Genomic DNA, 25,170 nt, shown 5'->3' on the forward strand with positions numbered 1-25,170 from the left:
ATATCACTATCAGTATAGACTGTTTGAATGTGCTATTTGTCACTGTTTTAATATAGCGTAAAAAAAAACAACTAAAAAATCAATTAAATTATATACACTTCACTAACTTCATTAACAAAAAAATAAATATATATTAAAACATTTTGCAAAATTTTTCTATAAGTTTACAAAATACCCACAAAAAAAAAAAAAAAAATCAACAATAAATAAAATTCAAAAAGAAAAACAGATGACTGACACCAATTTAGAACCTTCTTGAAGTTATATTTTTGAAAAAACAGCCTGAACAAATGTTTTAAAGAAATGCTCAAGAAAAAAATACTAAATTTTTCAGAATCTATAAACCATCATGTGACAAGAAATCCCACGTCTGAAACCACTTTTTTCCATGTATCTGTGTTCGACTCAAAGCTGAGGTACCATAAGTAAAGACAGAAAAATAGTTGTAGCTCCAAATCACAGCTAACAAGTAAACACCACAGCAACATTTAAAAGCTAATTGTAAAATACTGAAGTCTCTAAAATAAGAAAGTTTGAAGTAAATTACACATTGAAGATATTTTATTCTATTTTTACTTTGTTATTCTAAACACATTGATAAAACAAAAGTGATAAAAGTTATACATTTTTTTAAATATTAGATAATCTCAGCTTTGAGTAATTTCAGTTAACAATATGACAGAAATAATGTTAACACTTGTAATAAAAAACTCAACCACGCTGAACTATGCATAGTTCAGCTGAATTATCTATCTAACACAGATCAGTGTTGTATGATTGAATAGAATAAAAACCTACCTAAATAATATGCTGTCAAAATGATCAGCTACTACAGGAATAAGTATTATCTTGAATAGTAGTGAAGGTAAGTAATGATGTATAAACAAAGTTCTTTCAATTGGGAAAAAAAAAAGAAAGTTTAAAAGATAACCACCGACCAACAAATAGCCAGTGATCAGATAAAGATTCCATTGGTCTATAAAAAAAAAACAAAAAAAAAAACCATAACTACTCACTCTATTTTGATGAATGCTAAGAAAAAAATATGAGCCAGGTTTAGTAACTTTTTAACTTTAAGTAAAAGTTTTCCTTTTTTTCAAAACTACGTTTAAAAAATATTTATTACAACTTTTAAAGAACAAGAAAGTAATACAATTTGTTAATTATTATGAAATAAGAATAAATACTTTGAAACAAAAATAAATCACACAAAAGCTATACAAAAACACTCACCATTTGAAATATCAAAAATTGCTCTTCTTCTTCTTAAAAGATAAATAGTCATAAGAGTAAGATAAACCACTACTGTTAAAGAACCAACCCACCAAATAAATGGGTTGCCAATACAAAAAATTTGCTTCTAAAAAAATCAGGAAAAAATATCGCTAAATATACTTAAAGAGAAGCATGTTATATTAAAAATATAAAAACAAAAAAAACATAAACAAAATTAAAACAAAAAACACCTTGAAAAAGTATATGCATACAAATAAAAATTCTAATAAATCCTAATATATAATTAGTATATTAAATAAGCATCTGCATTTGGCTTTTTGGTTTTTAATGAATAATAACAAATAAAGCACAAACACAGATCAGCTTTTTAAGTTTTTGAAATCATTGATGCTCTGAGGAAATTCGGTTCAAAAAATTGTTTTGGTTTTTACTTTTTAATTCAAAGCATCCTACCTTGCCCTTTCAAAAAAAGGCTGCACGTCAAGATTTCCAGCATCAGTGGCAAAACTTTAAACAATTCCTCACTCATCCAGAAAATATTTAGAAGAGGAAAAATATTTAGCTAGAAGGCTTACAAGTTGTGTTGTTGATTGTAATAGGAAAACATCTCAAACCTTTTAGCATATAGTATTCAGATTTAAACTTTTGTCATTTTATTCTAGAAATTCTTTGAACCAAATGTAAGAAGAAAGCAGTGTTTATTATTCATTGAATAGAAAGTTGTGTATCCAGATTTGTATCTTAAAAAATAAAATAAAAATGTGAAGAAAATCATAATTATATCAACAGCAATCAATATCTGGTAAAGCATTTTTCTATCATTTTCTAATATAACTAAAAAATGTTATTCAGATGGAAACTGGTGCAAACTGGACAACTTTTGAACATAAACTTACCCATTTTAATCAAAAGCTGCATTACCCCCTGATTTTGAGCATTTTTAGTAGTTTTAAATAGTTTTCTCTCCATAGATTTTCTGTTTCTCATGAAATTGAAAAATAACAATAAATGTTACTGCCCAGTTTCTATACTTCTACTTCAGAAAGTTTTATTTACTTTAAGACTGATAGAAGTTATTATTTTTTAAAAACCAAAAAACCAAATGCCAACTCTTAACATAAATAATAAATGTGTCTCTATACTGTAGTTTGGAGAGTCTAAAATATTCTACAATTTTCAATAAAACACTTTTAAATTGTTTTATATTATACATAGTACTATATTTTATTTTGTCACAAGCCCAAGTAACTAATTTGGAATAAGCTATTTATGCAAAGCAGGTTGGGACAATTACCAGGGAAGGGAGTATAGAGATGGCAAAAAATCTGACAGAATTTGCAAAAGTTTTTACTTTATTTTAAATACCAATGGTTTTTTGTTTTTTTTTTACCAATTTTATTTTAAATACCAGTTGGAGATTACATTTTGGTACAAAAGATATTTTCTTTATGAAAAGTTACCAGAGCAGAAGGTACTTGATAAAATTATTATAGCTACATGCAAGATAAAATATAAAGTTTATTAGTAAATTCATGTTATTTAGAACACTGCATATTTACATCAAAATAAGTAGCTAGAAGTTCTTTTCAAAACTCTATACTAAATTACAATTTAAAAATTTGCAATTAGAGAAAATATTATGATTACTAAAAAACCTGGCATTCATTTAAAATTATATTTATCTCATTTAAACCTTGGTTAAAAAAAAAATAATTAAACTTTATTAGTACAACTTTATTAGTATACTAATATAGCAATTCAACCAAGTTCTAAAAAGTAATATAAAAATATTTCATACGTTACTCTTGCTATCAATCCAATATGCTATTCCTCGCTTCATGATAGGCCATTCCATTGGTCGGGAAGAGTATGCATGCTCCTGTGTTATCATGCTGTTGACTTTAAACATTTTAACCTGTAAAATTAGCATACTGTAAGATTGAAGTTAAAAATTTTCAAAAAAGCAAAAGATTTATTAAAACTTTCAGACCAAAATACAGATTTAAAAACCATTTACAGTCCCTGATCAAATTATTAGCCCACCTTATCAATTTTGCTAATTTTTGAGGATTTAATGATTTTGGTGCCATTTAAATCTGATTGCAATATTGTTACTAGTTGATTTATATTTTTTTGTTTATAACTTAACACTTTCAAGCTTTTAGAAATATAACATATTTAGGGTGGCAACAATTTCAGGGAAATAAGTGGTACCTGTTTAATTCATAAAATTCATTTTTGTCATCCATACTGATTTTATATATTTTTTTAAAGTGTAGTGATGCTTTTTTTAACAATTGTTATTTAATTACATAAGATTGTATTATAATATTCTTTGGAACAATTTTTAAGCAATTATTTCAATATTTTATTATGTATTTTTTTATAAAAACCAATTTTTATTTCTTAAAATAGTTTCAGTAAAAATAAATTGTTTAAAAGCTCTAAATAACAAAATGGGAAAAAAAGAAGACATTAGTTCTCAAAAAAAAAGCAATTATTCAATATCTTTTGACCAACAAGCATTCCTCAATAAGTGAAATATCAAGAAAATGTGATATATCAAGACGCACTGTAAAACAAATCCAAGACAAATTGAAAAATGGCCTCCCATTATGTGTTCAGAGACAAGGCAAATGCAGTCAAAAAAAGAAAATAACACCCAGGAATGAGAGAATGCTAGTAAAAATAGTAAAAGAAATAGATTTGTTACATATTCTGCAATAACCAGCAAGTTAAATGAGGTGGGAATAAATGTAGCAACAATCACTGTTCAACGAAGTTTGCATGGATTGGGCATTAGAAGTAGAAGGCCAGCACAAAAGCCAAAATTAACCACAGCACAGAGAAAAAAACGCCTGGATTGGGCGAAGAAGTATCATAGTTTCACTGTTGATGACTGGAAATTGGTAAATCATTATAATACAATGATTAGAAGCTTTTTTCTTAATATCTCAGTCTTTATATTCTGTGATAAGTTTTATTCTGTTTTCTTCAGGTATGCTTCAGCAATCAGTCTACCATAGAAATTATGACTTAAAAGGCTCAATATGTCAAAAGGGCTGTCAATGAAAAATTCCATGAAGATTGTATAATCCAAATAATTAAACATCCTTCTGAAGTCATGTTTTGGCCGGTTATCAGCGGGAAAGGCCTTGGTCAACTGTTCATTGTAGATGGAATATTTATACAAGAAATATTTATACAAAATGGAGCCCCATGCCACACAGCAAAATCCATTAAAAAACTATTAGCTTCTCAAAAAATTCCACTATTGGATTGGCCAGGGAACTCCCCGGATTTAAACCCTATAGAAAATGTATGATAATTATTAAGGAGAGAAATTTCCACCGAAAAGGTCACAAATAGGACCTATATGATTGAAAAAGTTATTTGGCATTGGAACCATGATGCACATTTGAAAGAAATGGCTTTTAATTGTCTCTATAGTATGCCAGTGATTAAAAATAAGGGAGGATCAACAAAATATTGAGAACTTCTCTTAATAAACATATTCTTATCATAATTTTGTGTATTTTATGTTAGAAAAAATTATATTTTATATAAATATAATTGTTTCTGTATTTTTGAAAAAAAAAATCAAATTTTACTACTAGAATGAGAAAAATTACAAAAATAGCAACATGGGCTAATAATTTGATCAGGGACTGTATAATCTAAAAGTAAATTAAACAATTAGTTTCAGCCAACTTTTAGTTTACACCCCATTTAGGTTACAAGATTATTGGGGAAAAATAGATAATTTTACCTTATTTTTAAGGAGTTAAAAGTGTAGGTAAATATTTCTATTAATTACTAATTGAAATGTTTTGCACCTGCAATTCCCAGAATTTTTGAAGGAAAGTCATGTCATAAATTTCAATGTGATTTTGGTCTGCTAGAATTTTTCTTGCCTCCTCTTCTGTCATATTAGAAGCTATATTTAAAAAAAACAACAAATTACTAGAATATATTATACTTCATTTTAATAACAAAACTCATAAAAAAACCGCATAAGAATTTGGACAGAGTTTAAAATATTAATAGCACTTTGTTAAGGTTAGGCTTAGAGTAACAATGACAAAGTCAGCATTTGTAGTGTTTGTGGATCTTAACAGATTCTATTATGTGTGTGACATAACAATTAAAAGCTTTTATTTAATACCTGTATTTCATAAGTATCAACAGCTTATGCTTATTAGCTTTGTATCACATGTAAATATTCAAGCAATATATTCTTACGCATAGTTATATTTTGGTTGTGTTCCTCAACATTCCACACCGATTCTTCAGTACTAACCATGCGATCAGTAGCAACCTATACAAATAAATCTGTTAGTATCTCAGCATTTAGAATTAATAACACATTTTCTGCTAACTTTAAACAAATATGATTAATCATTTTGGTTAAATAAAGGGCTGTAGGCTAGATAAAAGTATCTGGCTAGTTGTGACTAAATGAAGAGTTTACTTTGAAATTACACTTTTCACTTGACAAACAGACTAATAAAACTAAAAAAAATCATTTTACCTCATATTGATGAAACCCCCAATCAGGTAAGATATCTCCTGTAACCTAAAAAATAAAATTAGTTAAATGTCTATAAACAGTTTAAAAGCTCAAGAAAAACTCAAAAATTTAAAAAATAGTTTTAAGAATTTTTAATAAAAATTCAATGAGTTTAAACAACAAGCGGTCAATAAAGCATTTAAGAAATAAAAAATAATTTTTTCTTAACCTTATGAATAAAATATTTTAACTATCAAACTATTTAATACGAATTATTTTTATACCCTTAGAGAAGCTGTTGTGTTGACATGCACAAACCGCACTTTTGATTCAATTGCTTTCCATACATTTGAACCGTCAGGATTGAGTATTTGTAAACGGAACCCTAACTGAGCATCCATTGAGACATTATGATCAATATATCCAGAAACTTCCATATATTGAGGGTTTAATGGAGCAGCAACATCATGGCTTAAATTTAAAATCATTTTATATTTTTAAAGTATGTCAGAATACAATATTGTCAAAAAATAGCTCAGTTATAATATGTCAATGTTCTAAATTCATTAAAAAATCATATTAAAAAGATAAAGTAACCAAATTACAAACTACAATTTTGACATAAAAATATTATTAAATATTTTGGGTTTTAATCAAAATGTTTTTCATATGTGATGATTCTTATTCTAAAAAGAAGTACAGTGAAATGAGATTAGCCTTAATGTAAAATTAATTTACAAAATCAGACAATTGATGGGAAACCAATTCAAATGGCATTTGCGACATATCAAATGCCCATTGATTACAACAACAACAACAACAAAAAAAAACTACAAAATATGTTGACAAAATTTTTAAAAATAAGAATAAAAATTAAAGGTTTGTAAGCATCATTTATTTCTAAATAAATTTTTAAACACCTGTTTAAGCCACGCCCTGTTGTTCCATGTACAAGATGAATTATGTCACCATTTTTGACAGGACGAGGTGGAAAATCTGTCAATAGACTATCACTAAAAATAAGTAAAGCAACCAATGCAAGAACTATGCAACCTATGCAAGAAACTATGAAATGCAAGAAACTATGCAACCAAACAACAAAAAATAATTACTAAAAATGGTGAATTCTTCACAAACAAAGTTCTTACTTTACCTTTCTGGATGCTTTACAATCCACCAATTGTTGACATCTTTAAATGCATAACAAGTGACTTGTTGCTGTGCACTACTGCCTCTCCCATCAGGGTATTTAATTGGATATAAATCTTGATGAGAATGCAGCCAACATTGTTTGGTATGAGTATTACGAAGAGTAATTTGTGACCCATATGCTATAACTAAAACCAGAAATGAAAAAAAATAATGAGCTCAGTGATCATACCAAAAAAAATCATTAGAAAATGCAAAGTTCCCTCAATGATGTAAATAGTTCTTTTAATTCATTTATGCTGCATTTCAAAATTGCGCTTCAAATTTACACATATATAACTTTCAAATTTATGCAGCATAATAAACTTACGCTGCATAAACATCCAGAGCTGTTAAATGAACAAAATTAAGTATGTTTGATCTCAAATGGATGTTTTAAGGTCAAACTCCACCATAAGTTTACATTTTGATTTTAAAATTTTAGGAACAAAATAGCCTTTTTGAACTCACCCTCAGCTTGGTTTTGTGTGATAGTTGATAGCCCTCCCTGAAAAAATAATCAACTTTAATATCAACTTTTTAATCACAAGTTCAATAGTAATTCTATTACATGACTATTAAATTACATGACTATAGTAAAAAAGTAAATCCAGTGAAAGTATCATGCCATCAGATATCTCTTTAACTGCAAAAATGCCAACAGAACTTCACATAAAAATTCATGGGTAAAAAAATACCTCTAGTGTTCTCTGAAAAGCACTTGACATTAGATTGTCATGTGGGCCTGTCTTGTAAAGGAGGTTGATCAAAATGTAGAATTGTGCAATATAGAGAATAACTGGCAAAACAACCAAACATCCTGTGCGTGCCGCCAGATGATAAACAACTGATTTCTACAATCAGATTGAAACATTTTATCAGGTAAATAAATATAGTACAACTAAAATCTTTAATATATCAAAATTATTAGCAAAACAGCTAAACAAGTTTGCCCTACTGCAGGCACTGTCACATCTCCCATTATGATCCACATCTCAAATGCTGTTATTCCACCTAACAACAACACAGTCAAAAAGCCATTGTATTTGATACTAGAACAAAACAAAATACATGTTGTAAGTTTATTGCTCACAGAAGGTACAATCATAAAAAACAATTCAACTGTGTTTAAATCTTATTTAAACTCATAAGAATAGGAAAAGCCTACAAAGGCTTTACCTAGTGATCCCTTTAAATGTTTGTGTTTCAATATATTTTTAAAGTGGTCACATATAACAGAAAACATAATTTTTACTTTTTTTCAAACTTTGCATTTTCCTAAGAAATTTTATTAAGTTTGTTATCATATGGTAATTATGTTAGAAGGGGGATTCTTTCTGAAATAGTCTACCATCTAACATAACAAGCATTTCTAACATAACAAGCATTTTAGAGAAATTATGCTGAAGCAAAAGTTTCAAATTAGCAGAACCATGCTGAGGCATAACTTGTAACTGAAGTACCAGATTTTATCTAACCACCAAATAAAAACAAAATGAAGATTCTTGAAGTTGAAAAATTTAAATTTTGAAATGAAAACTATTTGCAACTCCAAACTTGAATTAATCGCCTAAGGGTGATTCCATGTGAAAACATCCAATTTTTTTTGAAAATGCAACCCTAAGTCTCAGATTTTGCTGATGTTTAAACCACTTAAAGATTTTAGTAGATTATGAACACCCTGAAAATTTTATCATCTAATTTCAATTGGTTCCTAAGATATAGCTATTTTAAGTTTGCCTCCAACCAACAAAAATCTGCCATTTTTAAAAATGGTTTTGGTTCTAGTTTCTGTTATGTGTGTTGGAAAGCTGAAAATTTGTACCTTTACATATTTCGGGCCCACAAATTCAATGAAACAACTTAAAATATTTAAAAATGAACATAACACCTAAAATTTAAATGTTTACCACAATTTTACTGGGGCGAGTCCAACCACAAAAATGCCGATATAGCTCGATTTTTTTTTTTTTTTAGAATTTGTCCTGAATAGTTAAGTTATAGAAAAAAATTTGTAAAAAAAGGTGTAATTGTTGTTTCTCACACTAATCAATTAACTTCACATTCATCTATTGCTAAATGCCAAACTCGCTATTTGAAGGAGCTAAAAAGAAATTTAGGTTACCATGAATGTATTATACAGCCAGATTTTTCAGAGAACTATCAATTTTGTTATACAGGATGAAATACAAAGTTATCATTGGAATAAATAATAATGTACACTAGATCCTGTTGTTATATATTTAAAGGAAATTTCTAAAAAAAATATTCAGCATAGTTGTTCTGTTTTTTAAGTGATGACAATGATCATGATACATGCTTTGTGTATGAATTTCAAAAGAAAATTGTAGAGTACATTAAAGAATATTTAGTTAGTATCAATAAAATTTATTATTTTTCTGATGGATGTTCTGCTCATTATAAAAACTTTATAAATCTTTGCCATGATAAGGAAGATTTCAAGATTACAGCTAAATGGGTGTTTTTTGCAACCAGCCATGGAAAATCCACTTGTGATGGCATAGGTCGTACCATTAAAAGAATAACAGCAAAAGCAAATTTGCAAAAGATCATTAGAAAACCAAATATTGACAGTTGATGATATGCTTGAGTTTTGCATCACCAATATAAACACAATCATATTTTATAAAATTACCAAAGAAACAGGTTAATTCAAGGCAACAGCAACTAAAGGAGTAATTTGAAACAGGAAAAACTGCTCCAGGTACCAGAAGTTATCATCATTACATACCCATTTCAAAATTTAAAATTAGTTTTAAAAGAACAAGCGAACATCAATGTATTTTCAAAAGCAGTAATGTCTGATGTTGCAATTGTACTAAATCTAAATGATTTTGTTGCATGCAAGTACGATTCATTTTGGTGGATAGGCATGGTTACAGAGATAGATATTACTACAAATGATATTCAAATTAAGTTTATGCACCCTCACAGTCCTTCTTAAAACTTCATTTGGTCACAGATGGATGATATCTGTTGGGCACCATTGTCAAGTTTAATTGCAGTAATCAAAGTCCCAACAACAAAATCAGGGCGAACATATAACATTGATGTGAATGATTATAACTAATAAATTTTAATTTTTTTTAAATTTTTAATTTTTAAATTTTGTATATAACTTTTGTTTCTTGAACTTCTTACCAAGTGTTCTATTTGTTTTGGAGCCTTTTTTTTTAAAAGTTTGTTAGTCTTAGTTTGATAAATATGAAACTAATGTTTTATAAGTAATAAATTTAAGTATATTTGAAGATGCTTTTATTTCTGTTTTAAGTCCGCAATGTGATTCTTTGTAATAACTCCAACTAAACTATTTAATACAACCTCTGAAATAAACAACTAAATTTGTGATATATATCTGCATTTATATAATCTCCCCCTTTGAAACAATAATTTTCAGATTCTATAAATTTACAAAGAAAATAGAAACAGCTAGTCAACAACAACTAAAAGAACAGTTTGATGTTGCCAAAACAGTTTCAGTTACAAAACTGTCAAATTTCACCCTTTTTTTCTCGTTTAATTTATCAAAATACCTGTTTTTAAGCAGTAAATTTAAGTAGATTTGATCATGTTTTTATTTCTGTTTTAGAAAAGACCACTCTCCAATTCTTTCTAATAACTATAACTTAACTATTCAGGACAAACTCTAAAAAAAAAAAAGAAAAGAAAAAAAAAAAAAAAATCGAGCTACATCAGCATTTTTGTGGTTGGACTCGCCTCAGTAAAATTGTGGTAAACATTTAAATTTTAGGTGTTATGTTCATTTTTAAATATTTTAAGTTGTTTCACTGAATTTGTAGGCCCAAAATATGTAAAGGTACAAATTTTCAGCTTTCCAACACACATAACAGAAACTAGAACCAAAACCATTTTTAAAAATGGCAGATTTTTGTTGGTTGGAGGCAAACTTAAAATAGCTATATCTTAGGAACCAATTGAAATTCGATGATAAAATTTTCAGGGTGTTCATAATCTACTAAAATCTTTAAGTGGTTTAAACATCAGCAAAATCTGAGACTTAGGGTTGCATGCCCTGGATGTTTTCACACGGAATCGCCCCTAAATCACATTATTTACATATTCTTTGGCATAAATTCAGATTTTGTTGAAAACAATTTTAATTCACAACATCTCTCTGAATTAGGAAACATATTTTACAATGAATCATAAAATGAATTAAATCCTTTTAAATTTTTATTTTTAAATCCTTTTAAATTTTTCACTTTTGGCTGGTCCTGGACCAGGATATAATTTATTATTTGACTTTTTTTGTAACTCAATAACAGAGTAGCTTTAAAATGAATCAGCAGATAAATCTAAAATGGGTGTCATTAAATTACTAGTGCTCTCTGTTTTTGTTTTGGTTACACTTTTAAATTGGCTTTCCAACAAAGCAGGAGTAAAACTTTTTAAATAGTTCACTAAAAAATAAAATATTGTAGAAATCTTAATGATATAATTGAATGATCATATAGCTTTTTGCTATAGATAAAAACAATCTTTTTAAAATCCACATAACAGCTTGTCTTACCATAATGACACTAATAATATAAGTGCCTACATAATTAATAATAGGTGAAGATTTTTTAAGCTTCCTGCTTGTAGTTTTGCTGCATAAAATTTCTTCTGATTATTCAACTCACTCTTTGTTAAAACATTGTAATGTTGGCAGATTCACATGTTCATTTCATAAAAAACTTTTTAATTTACATTTTATGTCATGGTATGCAAAAGTTGTGTCTAAACTTAATTTAAATTATTGACAATGAACTAAAAATACAACTGATCTTTCATTAAAATGTTCAAATAATTAAACAACATCAAGTATAAAAAGAGATGCAAATAAAACCTGAAGGTTGCAGTAAGTGAAATTCCTAAAGAAATGAGATAAATCCACCAATAAAGACAAAATGGTCTAAAGAAAATAAAAGAATATTTTTATTCAATAATTTTGTGTAAGTGTAAAAAAAAAAAAAAAAAAAAGCTTTGAACCTCATAAACAAATAATTTCATTTCTTTTAAAATAAAACAAAAAACTCTTAAAAGTTATTTTAAAAAAAAACTTTTAAAACAAGTTCCATTAAAAGTAAATAAAAAAAATAATTTAAAAACCTTGCATATTCTTTAACAAACTTAATGTAACAGCAAAGAGAGAACGCAATAAAAAACAGCATCATACTGTCAAGCAGAATAAATTTGCTTTGAACAACAAGCATATTGTCTAAGAAATACAAAAGAAAGAAAAAAAAAATCACATGAAGAGATAATACCTAAGAAAATGCCTGATAGAATACCTGGACATTTTGTTCAGCTACTTTCACAGATATTTGCTTAGGTATTATCTCTTTATGTGTTTTACATCAATTTTTTAAAGTTATAATATTTTCATTGAATTACCGAAACAAATTAAAACTGCACCAAAAACAGCAGACCAATATTTACATCCAAGTTCCAGAATTATCTGGAAAAGAAACAATTTGTTAATTCCCTAATTCATTCAAAATTATCAAATAAAGAAAAAATAATGATAACACAAAAAAAACTCTGTAAAATAAAAATGATATAAAACATTTAAGTAATTCCTAGCAATAATCCTAACTTAAGATCAACAATGCTATTCTAAAATTTTAATTTTTCATAATTTTTCGATTGTTGTTTGATACCAGATTGGTAATAATTCTCACTTTTATGCATAAAATCAATCATTTTTAGTAGTTTTATATCATTCTTATGCAATTCTTTAGATTATATGTATGATTTTTTCAAACTTTTCTGTATTAATTTGCATAACTAATAAAATTTTTTCTACTTGGAATCTACAAAATGATGCTGCCATTTTGTAGATTCCAAATAGAAAAATTTTTATTGGAAAAATTTTCTTGCTTTAAATGTTCAATATCACAAAGCAAACTTTTATTACCATGGGCAAAAACTATGCCACAACAAACTGTTGTTTTTTTCACATTAATGATCATTAAATATGATGAAACTACCAAATAAAACAATCAAAAAAGTAAAGAAACCATAATGAACATTTATCTTGATTGTATACTCAATTAGGCACAACATTCTTGGTATTAAGAAAGATGCCTAAATGGTGATGGACTAAATGTTTTTTAAACTACTTAAATCTAAAAGATTTCTATGAAATGAACATTTCGAATGCCATCAAACTTCATAATCAAATTTCAATAATGTATGAAACCATACTACTCAGTATTTACTAATACTCAGTATTAGTATTAGCAATATTCTCAAAACAAACTTTTATGGAATAATTTTTTATTCTCATTATAATTTAGAGGAGATTGTTTTTCATTCTATACAAAAAACTCTTTACTTGGTTTTTACATGGATAGGTTTACTAGGAAATTTTTTAACTTTGATAAAAAGTTATTTTACTCATAAATTGAGCAAAACTATTTGTACTGTTTAAGACTACACACAGAAATTACCAAAAGAAAAAATTTTAAAAAAAGGAGGAAAAAATAACATTTAAAAGAAATTATTTTTAACCACTGCAGTGTGCTCAGTAAAAAATGAGCAAAAAAGGTTAACTAAGCTGAAATCTAAATGATTTAATTCAAATCTTAAAATTAGTTTTATTGATATTTAGTTTACTTTACTTCTTACCTCATAAACAACAGGAACTAACAAAATGCTGAATATTGAAGGTAGCAATCGAAGTGCATAAATATGCTGCATATGATTTACTGGAATTTCTAATTTAAAAAAATATAATTCACAATATTAACTAAGAAGGAAACCAGATATTTGCAAGTAACACATCAAGTTAATTTTAAAGGAAAACAATAGACACAAGAATATACTTTTTGCACCTATAAATGAATAAAATCCTCAAACCTTGGCCTATTTGGTCAAACTCAAATGAGCCATCAAAGCCACTTAGATAACCTAAAAAAGCAATAATTAAAGAGGATGAAACAAACACATCGAAATGTAAAGAGCGCAAAACTAAAGATCTTAAACTCACTTGAAACTGGTTTTCTATTATTTAACATTTAAAATCAATAACTTTAAACAACTATATTTGAACTGATACTTTTCTTATATAATGATTTTCTAAAACAACTGCTTTTGATGGCAATTTCAAATACGAATTGCTGTTGATTACCAAACAAAGAAAAAAAATTTTTTTCCCTCTATTGACAACTTGTTTTAATGAAAATATTTTTATTTAAAAAACACACTTTTATTACACCCTTCCTAAAGTAACTACTAGGTTAATATCAATTTAGAAGCAATATTTTTCATTATGGATGTATTTGACTTTTTTTATTAACACCATTAAAAACCATAAATAAATGTGGTTAATTATTACATTGATACTTTTATGTTTTAAAAAAAAGTTTTGCATGAAGCTTATGTATTTATTTACTTTCTTTAAGTAAGCAATTAAAAATAAAAATACTTTTATAAAAACAAAAATTTTGTTACAGCTATGATTGGCCCCAGGATTTTAAAAATCTTTACCTAACTGTTATATTAAGAGGGGAGAAGTTCACTTTACAACAATATAAGAAAAAAATAACTGCTCAAGAGAATTACTCAAAGTAAGTGTTAAAAAAACTGCTCAAAATAATTACTCAAAATAATTACTCAAAATAATTGCTCAAAATAAATACTCAAAATAATTGTCCAAAATAATTGCATTACAGAAATTTCAAAAAAAAAAAGATTATTGTTTTTAAAAAATTTAATTAATGTTTTTAGAAAATTAAAAAAAAGTTTCTGTATGATAACTAAAATGTTCAGGGCTGGGAATTAGTGTCAGCCATCAGTTAATGCCCCACTGAATAAGAGGTTTCACAAACTAAAATGTTTCATTCAGACATACAGTACTGTGAATAAGTTTTAGCCCACCATAAGTTTATAACTATTTTTGATTTTATCGTAAAAATATAAAGGACTTACGAAGTAAAAAAAAATCAGGTTTATAGACATATATTATAAACAAAAATATCTAGAAATAATTTAATAAAACATGATACAAAAAGAAAGAACAATTAATATAAATTTTTAATGAAATTTTGTGGAATATTGTCCCACTCTCTTTTTAATATTCGAAGACATTCTTCAATATTTTTGGGGTAATATTCAGCCTTTTTTTTATCCAAATAATCCCAAACATGTTCAGTAATGTTCAAATCTGGACTTTGAGGAGGCCAGTTCATTACTTCGAGAACTCCCTCCTCACACATGTCCTGTAAATATTTTTTAGCCACTTGGTAACAATGTTTGGGATCATTGTCTTGCTGTAGAATGAAATTATTACCAATTAGTCTCATTCCAGATGGTATTGCATGATGTCTTAAAATTTCTTTATACTGTTCTCCTGTCAGTTTGTCATCAATTCTGATTAAATCACCTACTCCAGATGATGAAATACAACACCAAACTAAAACAGAACTTCCCCCATGCTTGATTGCTGGATGTAGACAATAAGGGTGATAGGCCTCTCCTACCCTTCTTCTTACATACTGTCGTCTTCTGCTACCGAACAATTCAAATTTTGATTCATCTGTGTATAGTACACGGTTTAACATTCCTTGCGTCCAATTATTATGCTGTTTTGCATATTTAAGTCTTTTTTCTTTATTGTCACGACATAGTAAAGGCTTTCGAACTGCAACACACCCTCTTAACCCAGCTTTTAGCAAATGTCGTCAAATGCAAGATGAGGAAACATTTGTCCCAGTTGCAGCCTGAATGTCTTGGGCTAGTTCACTGGAGGTTTTTTTCCGATTTCGCAGAGACAAGTTTTTTAAATACTTTATGTCATGTTTTGTAAGCGTTGGAGGTCTTCCACTTCCAATTTTATCCTCAAGAGATCCCGTGTTTTTAAATTTTTTTATAATTTCTCTAATGGCTGTCCTTGAATACTTTGTTTTTTGGACAATATGTCGTTGAGAATAACCTTCTTCATGAAGCACAATAACTTTTTTACGTTCCAGTAGTGGAATTTTACCCATTTTATTACTTAAATAACAATAAAAATAATAATACAAAAGAAAAAGAAAAAAAAACCAAAAAAAAAAACCGTAAATTAGAAGAAGTTTTGCTCTTAGAAAAACAAAAAATAATATTTAAACACAGTATCTATGAAATATCTTGGTAAACTGTACTATCATCTAATATGAAGCCTTCACAGCAATAAATAAACAAAAATGTAAGAGCAAGCTAAAAACAAACAAGCTGATACAAATTGGGTTTAGATTAGCATACAGTAAAAATAAACACGTTAGATATCTAAATACAAAAATCTATGTACAATTTTGATAAATATTGCTTATATTTGTTAAAATAGTGTTTAGTATTGTTTGATGTTAGACATTATTTTATATAAAAAAAATAATCGGAAGCTATTATTCAAAAATTGTTAAAAAAACACGAGTTTTAACAAGTGGGCTAAAACTTATTCACAGTACTGTATCTAAGAGATTTTACTTTATTACCTTAGAGTGTACTATAATTTTATTCTGATGCCTCATTAAGTTAATGAATAATTAAATACCTTATTCATATTTTCAACTTTAATTGCCATTAAATAATCTAAATTGTATTGGGCAAATCATATTGGATTGCAAATAGAAATTATTCTTTTAGACTAAACCACTTTCAATTTCAGTCAAATGCATGCATAATAATTTGAATTTTATTACTGGTTATTCTTCATATCTTCCACTTACAAGATAACTTGCAATTATGTTTGAGACAGACAAAGACATTAAAATAAAACTTACGGTTTAAAAAATTTATAGTGTGATATAAATTTAGGCTTTTGAATACTTTTTACTTTTAAGATTTCTTGAAACCTGCCTGAATGAAGATATATTTTTTAGAACAACAACTAAACATATTTGGTGTAACTGTTCTTGCAGTAGTTCTTTGATTTGGTGTCAAATTAACTATTTTAGAGTTCGAATAGTTTCATACCATGCCAGATTTGTAAGCAATATACTATTTAAACAATATACTATTTAAATCTTTTGAAATTTTACTACAATATCAAAGAGAAACCTTATTCATGATGTTCATAGAATTACTTTATGCTTCCTGGTTTATAAAGGCTCTCATTTCTGCCACTGAACTTTCATAAGATCATGAAACTGTAAATAAAATAACAGAATAATTCATTTTTTGACCTACAACAGCTGAAGCTGTTCTGAAACCATTAGATGGCTGCAAATGGTAAATCAGAGGTCTGCTGCTGTGTGGCTTAGTGTTAGAGGTTTACCTGTAGTTGAACTTCATCAGTTAGTTATTAATTGCCTACAAACACCAAAATCTTTATACTTTGATTTACATTGAATGGCATGTGAGAATCCAGATGACAAAATTAAAAAAATGCATAATCTGATTGCATTTAAAAGCTTTGACTTGTTAAAGATTTTAAATGCAATCAGATTTCTTATAGGCTAGAGTAATTAGATTGCTGTGTAAATGTATGTATTTTGGCTGAAGATTGCTGGTGCACTGGTATGAAACTTTAAGTACCAACAAAATCATCATCCTTCACTGTATTTTCAATATATATCTAATATTTAAAGCCCAAAGTTTGTATGTGTGTATGTGGGTGTGTTCTTTATACAAATCCACAGTTTTGATCTGATCTTCACCAAATTTTGCACGCAGTTCTAATTTTTCCCAGGGAAGGTTTAAGGCCAGGTTTGGATCACCCTCCACTCCATTTTCAGGATACTTATGGCTGGAACCAAGTTCTAGCCCCCTCTGACCACTCTTAGCCCTTGGCAAGGAGGTGAAAGTGTGGCAACTCTGTGGGAATTGGTCAGATGTGCTGAAATTTTGCACCTAGGGTTAACTTCACTCCTTGAATTTAACAGTGACATCTCTTTCTTGACCATGGACATCCTATGTCAGTGGACCAGTTCTGTAGGACCAAAAATCTTTGAACAGGAAGGAAAAATTTTAACAAAAAGAGATATATTTTTCATTAAATAAACCCACATAAAATGTCCCATTTTACTATATAAAGTTACATTTTTAAAGATTTTTCAACTTTTTTTAAAAGCTCAAAGTTTTTTCAAATTTCCTGCTGAAACCATTGAGTTTCCCGCAAAAATACTTAATCCATGTGTGGGTTTGTTCAAGGCAGCCATTGACATGATGCCTACTGACAATCACAAGCTCATAATCAGAGCTGATAAAGTGACTGTTGGCCAGCATCGTGGCTGTATCAATCCACTAACAATAAATGAGGTTGCTATTGCCATTCCCAATAACCAGACTAACTCAAGAGACATTGTTCTAAAGAAACAAGATGATTCTCTCCAGAGAATCAATGAGTTTCGCAGGTCTTACAACCCCTTGCAATATCCTTTGACTAGCTGAAAACCCTGTGCAATGTGCCAGGTTTTCCAGCTATTAGATATAAAACTTTACTGTATTAATCAGAAATGTATTTGTAGCTATGTAGTCATGTTTTTAGGAACTGAACCACTGTGGTAACTTAATGTTATTTGTTCGGAACTAAATATACCAAATATAAAAATTTACTACTTTTAGCTTTTAAAAAGTATTTTGTTTTTGTTACAATGCCCCCTAAAAAAATAATCCTTCAACTTCTTAAAATCTTTTGAAGTATATTTTGGAGATTTTCTTTTTTATCCCAGGCAGTGCGGTGCTGGGTACTGACCAGCTAGTATGTATGTGTGTATGTGTGTATGTGTGTATGTGTGTATGTGTGTATGTGTGTATGTGTGTATGTGTGTATGTGTGTATGTGTGTATGTGTGTATGTGTGTATGTGTGTATGTATGTATGTATGTATGTATGTATGTATGTATGTATGTATGTATGTATGTATGTATGTATGTATGTATGTATGTATGTATGTATGTATGTATGTATGTATGTATGTATGTATGTATGTATGTATGTATGTATGTATGTATGTATAAGTAAGTACAGTTTATATGTATATATACACAGCTAAAGACACAATCACATACCTGCTGCAGCAAACAAAAGTTTTCCTAATGGAGGATGGACATCAAAAAAAAATTTATTCTTCATAAAGTATGATGTGAACTTTCCAAAATGAACTTCATCAAACCTAAAACAGATTGAACAAAAAGAACTTATATAACAAATCCTGATTTCTAATTTTTGTTTATTGAAAAAGTAAATCTATGGGTTTTCTTTTATTTCTACTGTTGCACTCGGAAAGTATTTCTCTTCTTGAGTCTGATGGATTTCCCACTTATTTCAGAAGTCAGTTTCAATGGTCTTTCAACTGTTTGTGAGTGGATAGTTCTTTAAGGAAACTTGATAGTTGGATAATTCTTCTACACAAGAGGACTCAAAACAGTCTTTATCATAGGTTTTTCACTTTAAGTCAATAGCTGGAATTATATTTACCCTTTTAACATCTTTTAACCCATTCTAAGGCTCCTTTATAGGAATACTTCTTGTATGTGTTTGTTTGCAACATATTGCTTTGCTTACATATTCAAATTGTTTTTTTTATGATGTATCCCATTATAAATCTTTTTAAAATGCTATCTTTAAAACAGTTCATTAAAGTTTAACTTTTTAAACTTATCTTAAAAAAGGAAGCTTAAAGTAAACTTTAGAGGTTACTCTTTTTGTCGCAACTCTTATTTTCTTTAAACTATTTACTCCAACTTGAAGCAATAAAATGTGTATTAATAATAATAATATTTGATAATAATAATTGATAATAATAAAAATAATAATAATAATTGATGATGATGATAATAATAATAATAATAATAATAATAATAATAATAATAATAATAATAATAATAATAATAATAATAATAATAATAATAATAATAATAATAATTGATGATGATGATGATGATGATGATGATGATGATGATGATGATGATGATGATGATGATGATGATGATGATGATGATGATAATATTAATAATAATAATAATAATAATAATAATAATAATAATAATAATAATAATAATAATAATAATAATAATAATAATAATAATAATAATAATAATAATAATAATTGATGATGATGATGATGATGATGATGATGATGATGATGATGATGATGATGATGATGATGATGATGATGATGATAATAATGTTAATAATAATAATAATAATAATAATAATAATAATAATAATAATAATAATAATAATAATAATAATAATAATAATAATAATAATTGATGATGATGATGATGATGATGATGATGATGATGATGATGATGATGATGATGATGATGATGATAATAATAATAATAATAATAATAATAATAATAATAATAATAATAATAATAATAATTGATGATGATGATGATGATGATGATGATGATGATGATGATGATGATGATGATGATGATGATGATGATGATGATGATGATGATGATGATAATAATAATAATAATAATAATAATAATAATAATAATAATAATAATAATAATAATAATAATAATAATAATAATAATAATAATAATAATAATAATAATAACAATGATAATAAAATAACAATAATAGTAACAACAATAACAACAACATAATCAAAATGGTCATGTTTTGTTTGATTGGAGTTACTTATAGCGCAATATTTGTACTTTAAAAAGTGAATTTTGAAGATTATTCATTATTTATAAATTAAGAAATAGGCATAAAAAACAGATTTGTTTATAAAAAAATTATTATGAAAAAGTTGCAAGCCATTTTGATGAATAAATTTTTATAAACAAAACTCTTTATAACTAGAAAAAATTTTTTCCTAATTTAATTTTTAATTATAAATTAAATTAGTTTTATCTATCTACTTTTTCATATGGAATTTATTTAAGATAAATGGAACTTTCATTACTGTTTATTGTTACTTGAATGTAGAAGTTTAGAAATATGACATACACAACTGCTTTTGGTGTTGAAAGATTATAAATCCTTAATGAAGCTGCCAATCCAATTAAAAAGAGCCATGTCAAATCAATCTCTGGTGCAAATAATGGTGAAGAAGCTTTACTTGACAATTTAAAGATCTGATCACTCTCAGCCTGTAAATAAAAAGAATTTTACCTTTTGATTAAAACAATTTAAAATTTTTTCACATGGAAATTATATATTTAAGACTATATATTTCAACTTTATGTTTAGAATTATAAACAATCAAAAACTAACACATTATATATATATATATATATATATATATATATATATATATATATATATATATATATATATATATATATATATATATATATAATATATATATTCAGAGTCATGGAATCTGAAGTTTTTTTGAGGACTTCTGGAGTTAGTGTCAGTAAAAATGTAACAACTCTGACTACAGGCTATATGATACTGCTTTGTGTTTATTTTTTATATCTCATTAACCCATTTGCACCAAAGATTTTAATTTGATGGATTTCTGAAAATTGTTGAACATTTTTTACGACATGTATAAAAAATAAATATTTACAACAAACAAAACATTTATTTGTTAAAAAATAATTTTAAATAATGTTCGTTTAAATAAACAACAAGCACACACTATATATATGAAGCTATTTATTATGATAGTCAAAAAAGCATTTGGGGTGAAGTCTTTTTTCATATTTTGAGCAATCAAGTATTGTATTTTTCAACCATAATGCAAATCATCCTTCCTTTTCAGTTAGCTGAATGAAATAATTATGGCCATCATAGCGAAGATCACTTGAGAAGTAGGATGATTTCCAACTTTTCCTGGCTGTGGTGCAGTTCCATATCTAATACAGTAGGCTTATGCTATATATTTTCTAAATGAAAGAAGATACATAGCACAACCCTACACACAAATCGCATATGTAGCCACCAGTCATTGTTAATGGAAACTTCCATAAGGTAAGTAAAGACAGGAAAATACCATTTTTCCCCTCGTATTGCACAGTAATTTTCAGTAACTTGCTGATCTAAGCAGTTTACACATCCCATGTATGAGTTATACTGTTTAACAGTACTTAGTTGAAGAATTTCAATTTTCTTTTACTCTGTTCAAGAAAATCTTGAAACCTGACCTATAGGATGTACAGACTCATGTTAATGCAAATGACGCCACATTACTGTCATTTCATTTAACAACCACAAAATCACAACTTCCTTTATTTGCAGTTGCAAATTCAAAACTACCGCAACTTTTTTTACACATACTTTTATTGTCACTGACTGGGCAGTTTTTCAGGGAGTTGTTACAAATTGTTCCCATTCCTTGGATGCCAATAGAATGAAGTTTTTCTAGCAATGGTAATGACGTAAAAAAGTTGTCAAAAAATAATGACATTCCTTATTTTAGACTTGATTCATTTTATTTGCAAATGTGTGAACTACTCTTTCACTAAATGGCTTTACTTATTCATTATCTACTCTTTTTACTCCCTGATACATATCAATTTGACAGCAATATCCATCTACCAGAGCATCACACCATGCTTTGTAACCTACTTTAAAGGTTTTGCTTTTCAGGAATTGCTTTGCAGAATGTCTGCCATATTAGTGCATCACACTTTTATTTACAGAATGACTTAAATCTATAGGACTACATTCTAAAAACTTGCAGTTTAAATATGCAATACCAGGATGAATTTTCGAAAATTTTTCATCAGGTTTTAGGTCTGTTATAGCGCAAAAATGCATGTTTGATATAAAGCTGGCAAACCTATCTCTTCTAATTGAGTCCTGAATCATTGGATTGCTAACATCACCAGTCTTTTGTCAATACAATTGTCATAGTTAACAATCCCAAACATACTAGCAAACTTTTTAAAAGACTTGCAGCAAAAAAAAATTCTGAAATTTATGTGGCCACCAGTCTCCAGATTTGAATCCAATAGAGCTTTTACGGAAGGAATGGGATAGAAAAATAAGACAGAGGGGACTGTCGTAATCAAACTATCTCTGGAATACCTTGCAAACTTCCTGAAGTGAAATACAACCTGTGACATTATAAAAATTAATTTACAGAATGCCCAGAATCTGTAGAGCTGTTATTAAAATTTGAGGCGGATTTTTAAAGAATCAAAAATATGATTTAACAATAAAAAGGATATACTAAATTGTTACTTTAATAGGTACTAATTCTGTTAAGTTTAACGTTATTTTGAAAGTTGCTTTATTGCTTGTAGTAACAAAAAATATTGTATAACTGTTAATTTGTAATATGTTCAAACCTATGCTTCTTTGAACAAATTATTGTCTATTAGTTTGCCACCTGCATCAAAGTTTTTGTTGGTAGTGTATATATACTCTAATGTAATAAAAAAAAAAAAAAGAATTTTATTTAAACAAAGTTATAACTTTTTTAAAAAGTGTTTTGTATTGTTAGCTATAATATTTCCTCATCTTTCAGGTAACAAATGCATTACCCTACAGAAAAAATCAGTATTCTTTTGATGTTGTTTATCTATCAACCTATTTTTGAATGTCTTTATAAAGGCCATATTGCATCAATTGAAATAAATGGTATTCTGATTGCTCAATGTATGGATGGGGTGAGGTAACACATCCCATTTAATAATGTGTAGTCTAGCATCACATTAAAGATTGAAAATTGCTGTGCCCGTTAACATTCAGAACATATTTCCTTCAAAGGTTGGTTTAAGTTAAGTAATTGTTCTTGATAATAAACAGCCTTGACTTGTAAGTAACTCATAATCACCATACTTTTTTGATCTCACCATATACACATGACTTTACACCTACTAATGTTCCTCTTTGCCATTGATGCTAATGTCTCCCAGAGTTCTACCTATGATTTCTTTCTTTTATGTTATTGTAATAAATCCATTTTTCATCCCAGTTATAGTTTTTTGTAAATATGACTTCCTCATATGGTAACTTCTAAGTTTTTAAATTACTTGCATTAATTTTTAAATGCTTGCTTACAGTTGATTGTAAACATGTGATAAGTCTGATAGCTCTTTAAGTGTTTAGCATGGATTTCATTGAATAATCATACCAATGCTTCATCTTCAAATTTTTTTGATGCCTTAGCACATTCTTTGTTTTTGACAACAAAAATTTTATTTCTGAATTACTAAACCATTCTCTGCAACTCCTTATGGATGATTGTTACCAAAAAATCAACAAGTATATAATAAGTTTCAGCAGCATTTTTAAGCAAAAGAAAGTAGTGCAACAAAAACTACAACAAAAGATGAATTGTTGACACATAAGTTGACATATTTTATGTAACACAACAAACACTTAGCTACAAAAAAAACATAACTATTTAACCATTACAAAAAGGGTAATAACATATAAGATACTAATCTCCTAGTGATAGACAGCATAAATTGTTAAAAAAAAATTTAACAATTACCGAGACATATGGAAGCTTTTCATTTATTGGATCTCCTTCTTTTAAAGAAAATACTTTATCTTTTTTGCCATTTACTTCTCTTGTATTGGTCATTTTTTAAATTATAAACTAAAGCTACATATGTAAATGCATACATGTATATGTGTATGTATGCATGCATGCATGTATGTATATATGCATGTATGAATGCATGCATACATATATACATACATACATACATACATACATACATACATACATACATACATACATACATACATACATACATACATACATACATACATACATACATACATACATACATACATACATACATACATACATGCATGCATGCATGCATGCATGCATGCATGCATGCATGCATACATACATGCATACATACATACATATTAGTTAAAACAGTAGTTTTAATGAAAATATTTAAGTATACTTATATAATTACATCTATTCGTATGATACTAATTTATCCTGTCTATTAAAATCTGAAATAAACAATTGTCGCGCGTTTGTTTTTTGCGTGCTTTCAAACAAAAAACTGATTAGGCTGAAGCAGCGTAAAGGTCTCCAGCAATTTTTTTCCCACATCATTTTTTTCCATTTTCAGACAGTTAGCCGCTTAAAGGAAAACTTTTAAATACAGGTACTTTTTAATTTTGTCACTTTTTTTCAATCTTTAATTACGTTAATAAAACCCACATGTGAAGATTTAAAATATAAAGAAAGCATCTTAAAAACGTTATTTGATTTGTACAACTATGAAGCGTCATGGTTACCACTTTTCTTCAAACGTGGAATGGTTATATTTCATGATTTTGTTAGAAAAGCATGCTTTCTTTTTTTAAAAACCTGCTTCAATAATAATTTAGGTGCAT

At 27.6% G+C, this 25,170-nt stretch overlaps 1 protein-coding gene across 2 annotated transcripts; it reads right to left on the bottom strand.

Moving 5' to 3' along the window:
• Positions 1–15: 15 nt before the first annotated feature.
• Positions 16–24,419, bottom strand: LOC145181598 (protein O-mannosyl-transferase 1-like). Of its 2 annotated transcripts, none has more exons than XM_090099828.1 (21): positions 24,299–24,419; positions 20,854–20,996; positions 18,948–19,051; positions 13,820–13,870; positions 13,589–13,677; positions 12,353–12,416; positions 12,068–12,176; positions 11,805–11,870; positions 7,893–7,986; positions 7,633–7,788; positions 7,406–7,442; positions 6,900–7,083; positions 6,667–6,759; positions 6,031–6,217; positions 5,768–5,812; positions 5,479–5,554; positions 5,073–5,173; positions 3,035–3,151; positions 1,234–1,360; positions 799–976; positions 16–518 (listed from the first exon to the last, which is right to left on the bottom strand). In XM_090099828.1, the coding sequence occupies exons 1-21, from the start codon at positions 24,389–24,391 to the stop codon at positions 338–340; spliced, it is 2,295 nt and encodes a 764-aa protein (XP_089955954.1). In that variant the 5' UTR covers positions 24,392–24,419; the 3' UTR covers positions 16–337. The 2 variants fall into 2 exon arrangements, with proteins under 2 accessions (XP_089955954.1, XP_089955955.1); XM_090099829.1 differs by having other exon boundaries at positions 12,068–12,249; positions 24,299–24,414.
• Between the last annotated feature and the right edge of the window lie 751 nt (positions 24,420–25,170).

Source organism: Hydra viridissima, unplaced genomic scaffold (assembly GCF_058129835.1).
Source record: "Hydra viridissima isolate aposymbiotic clone 2 unplaced genomic scaffold, HvirCarnegie_v1 scaffold_10, whole genome shotgun sequence".
Classification (NCBI taxonomy): Eukaryota; Metazoa; Cnidaria; class Hydrozoa; order Anthoathecata; family Hydridae; genus Hydra; species Hydra viridissima.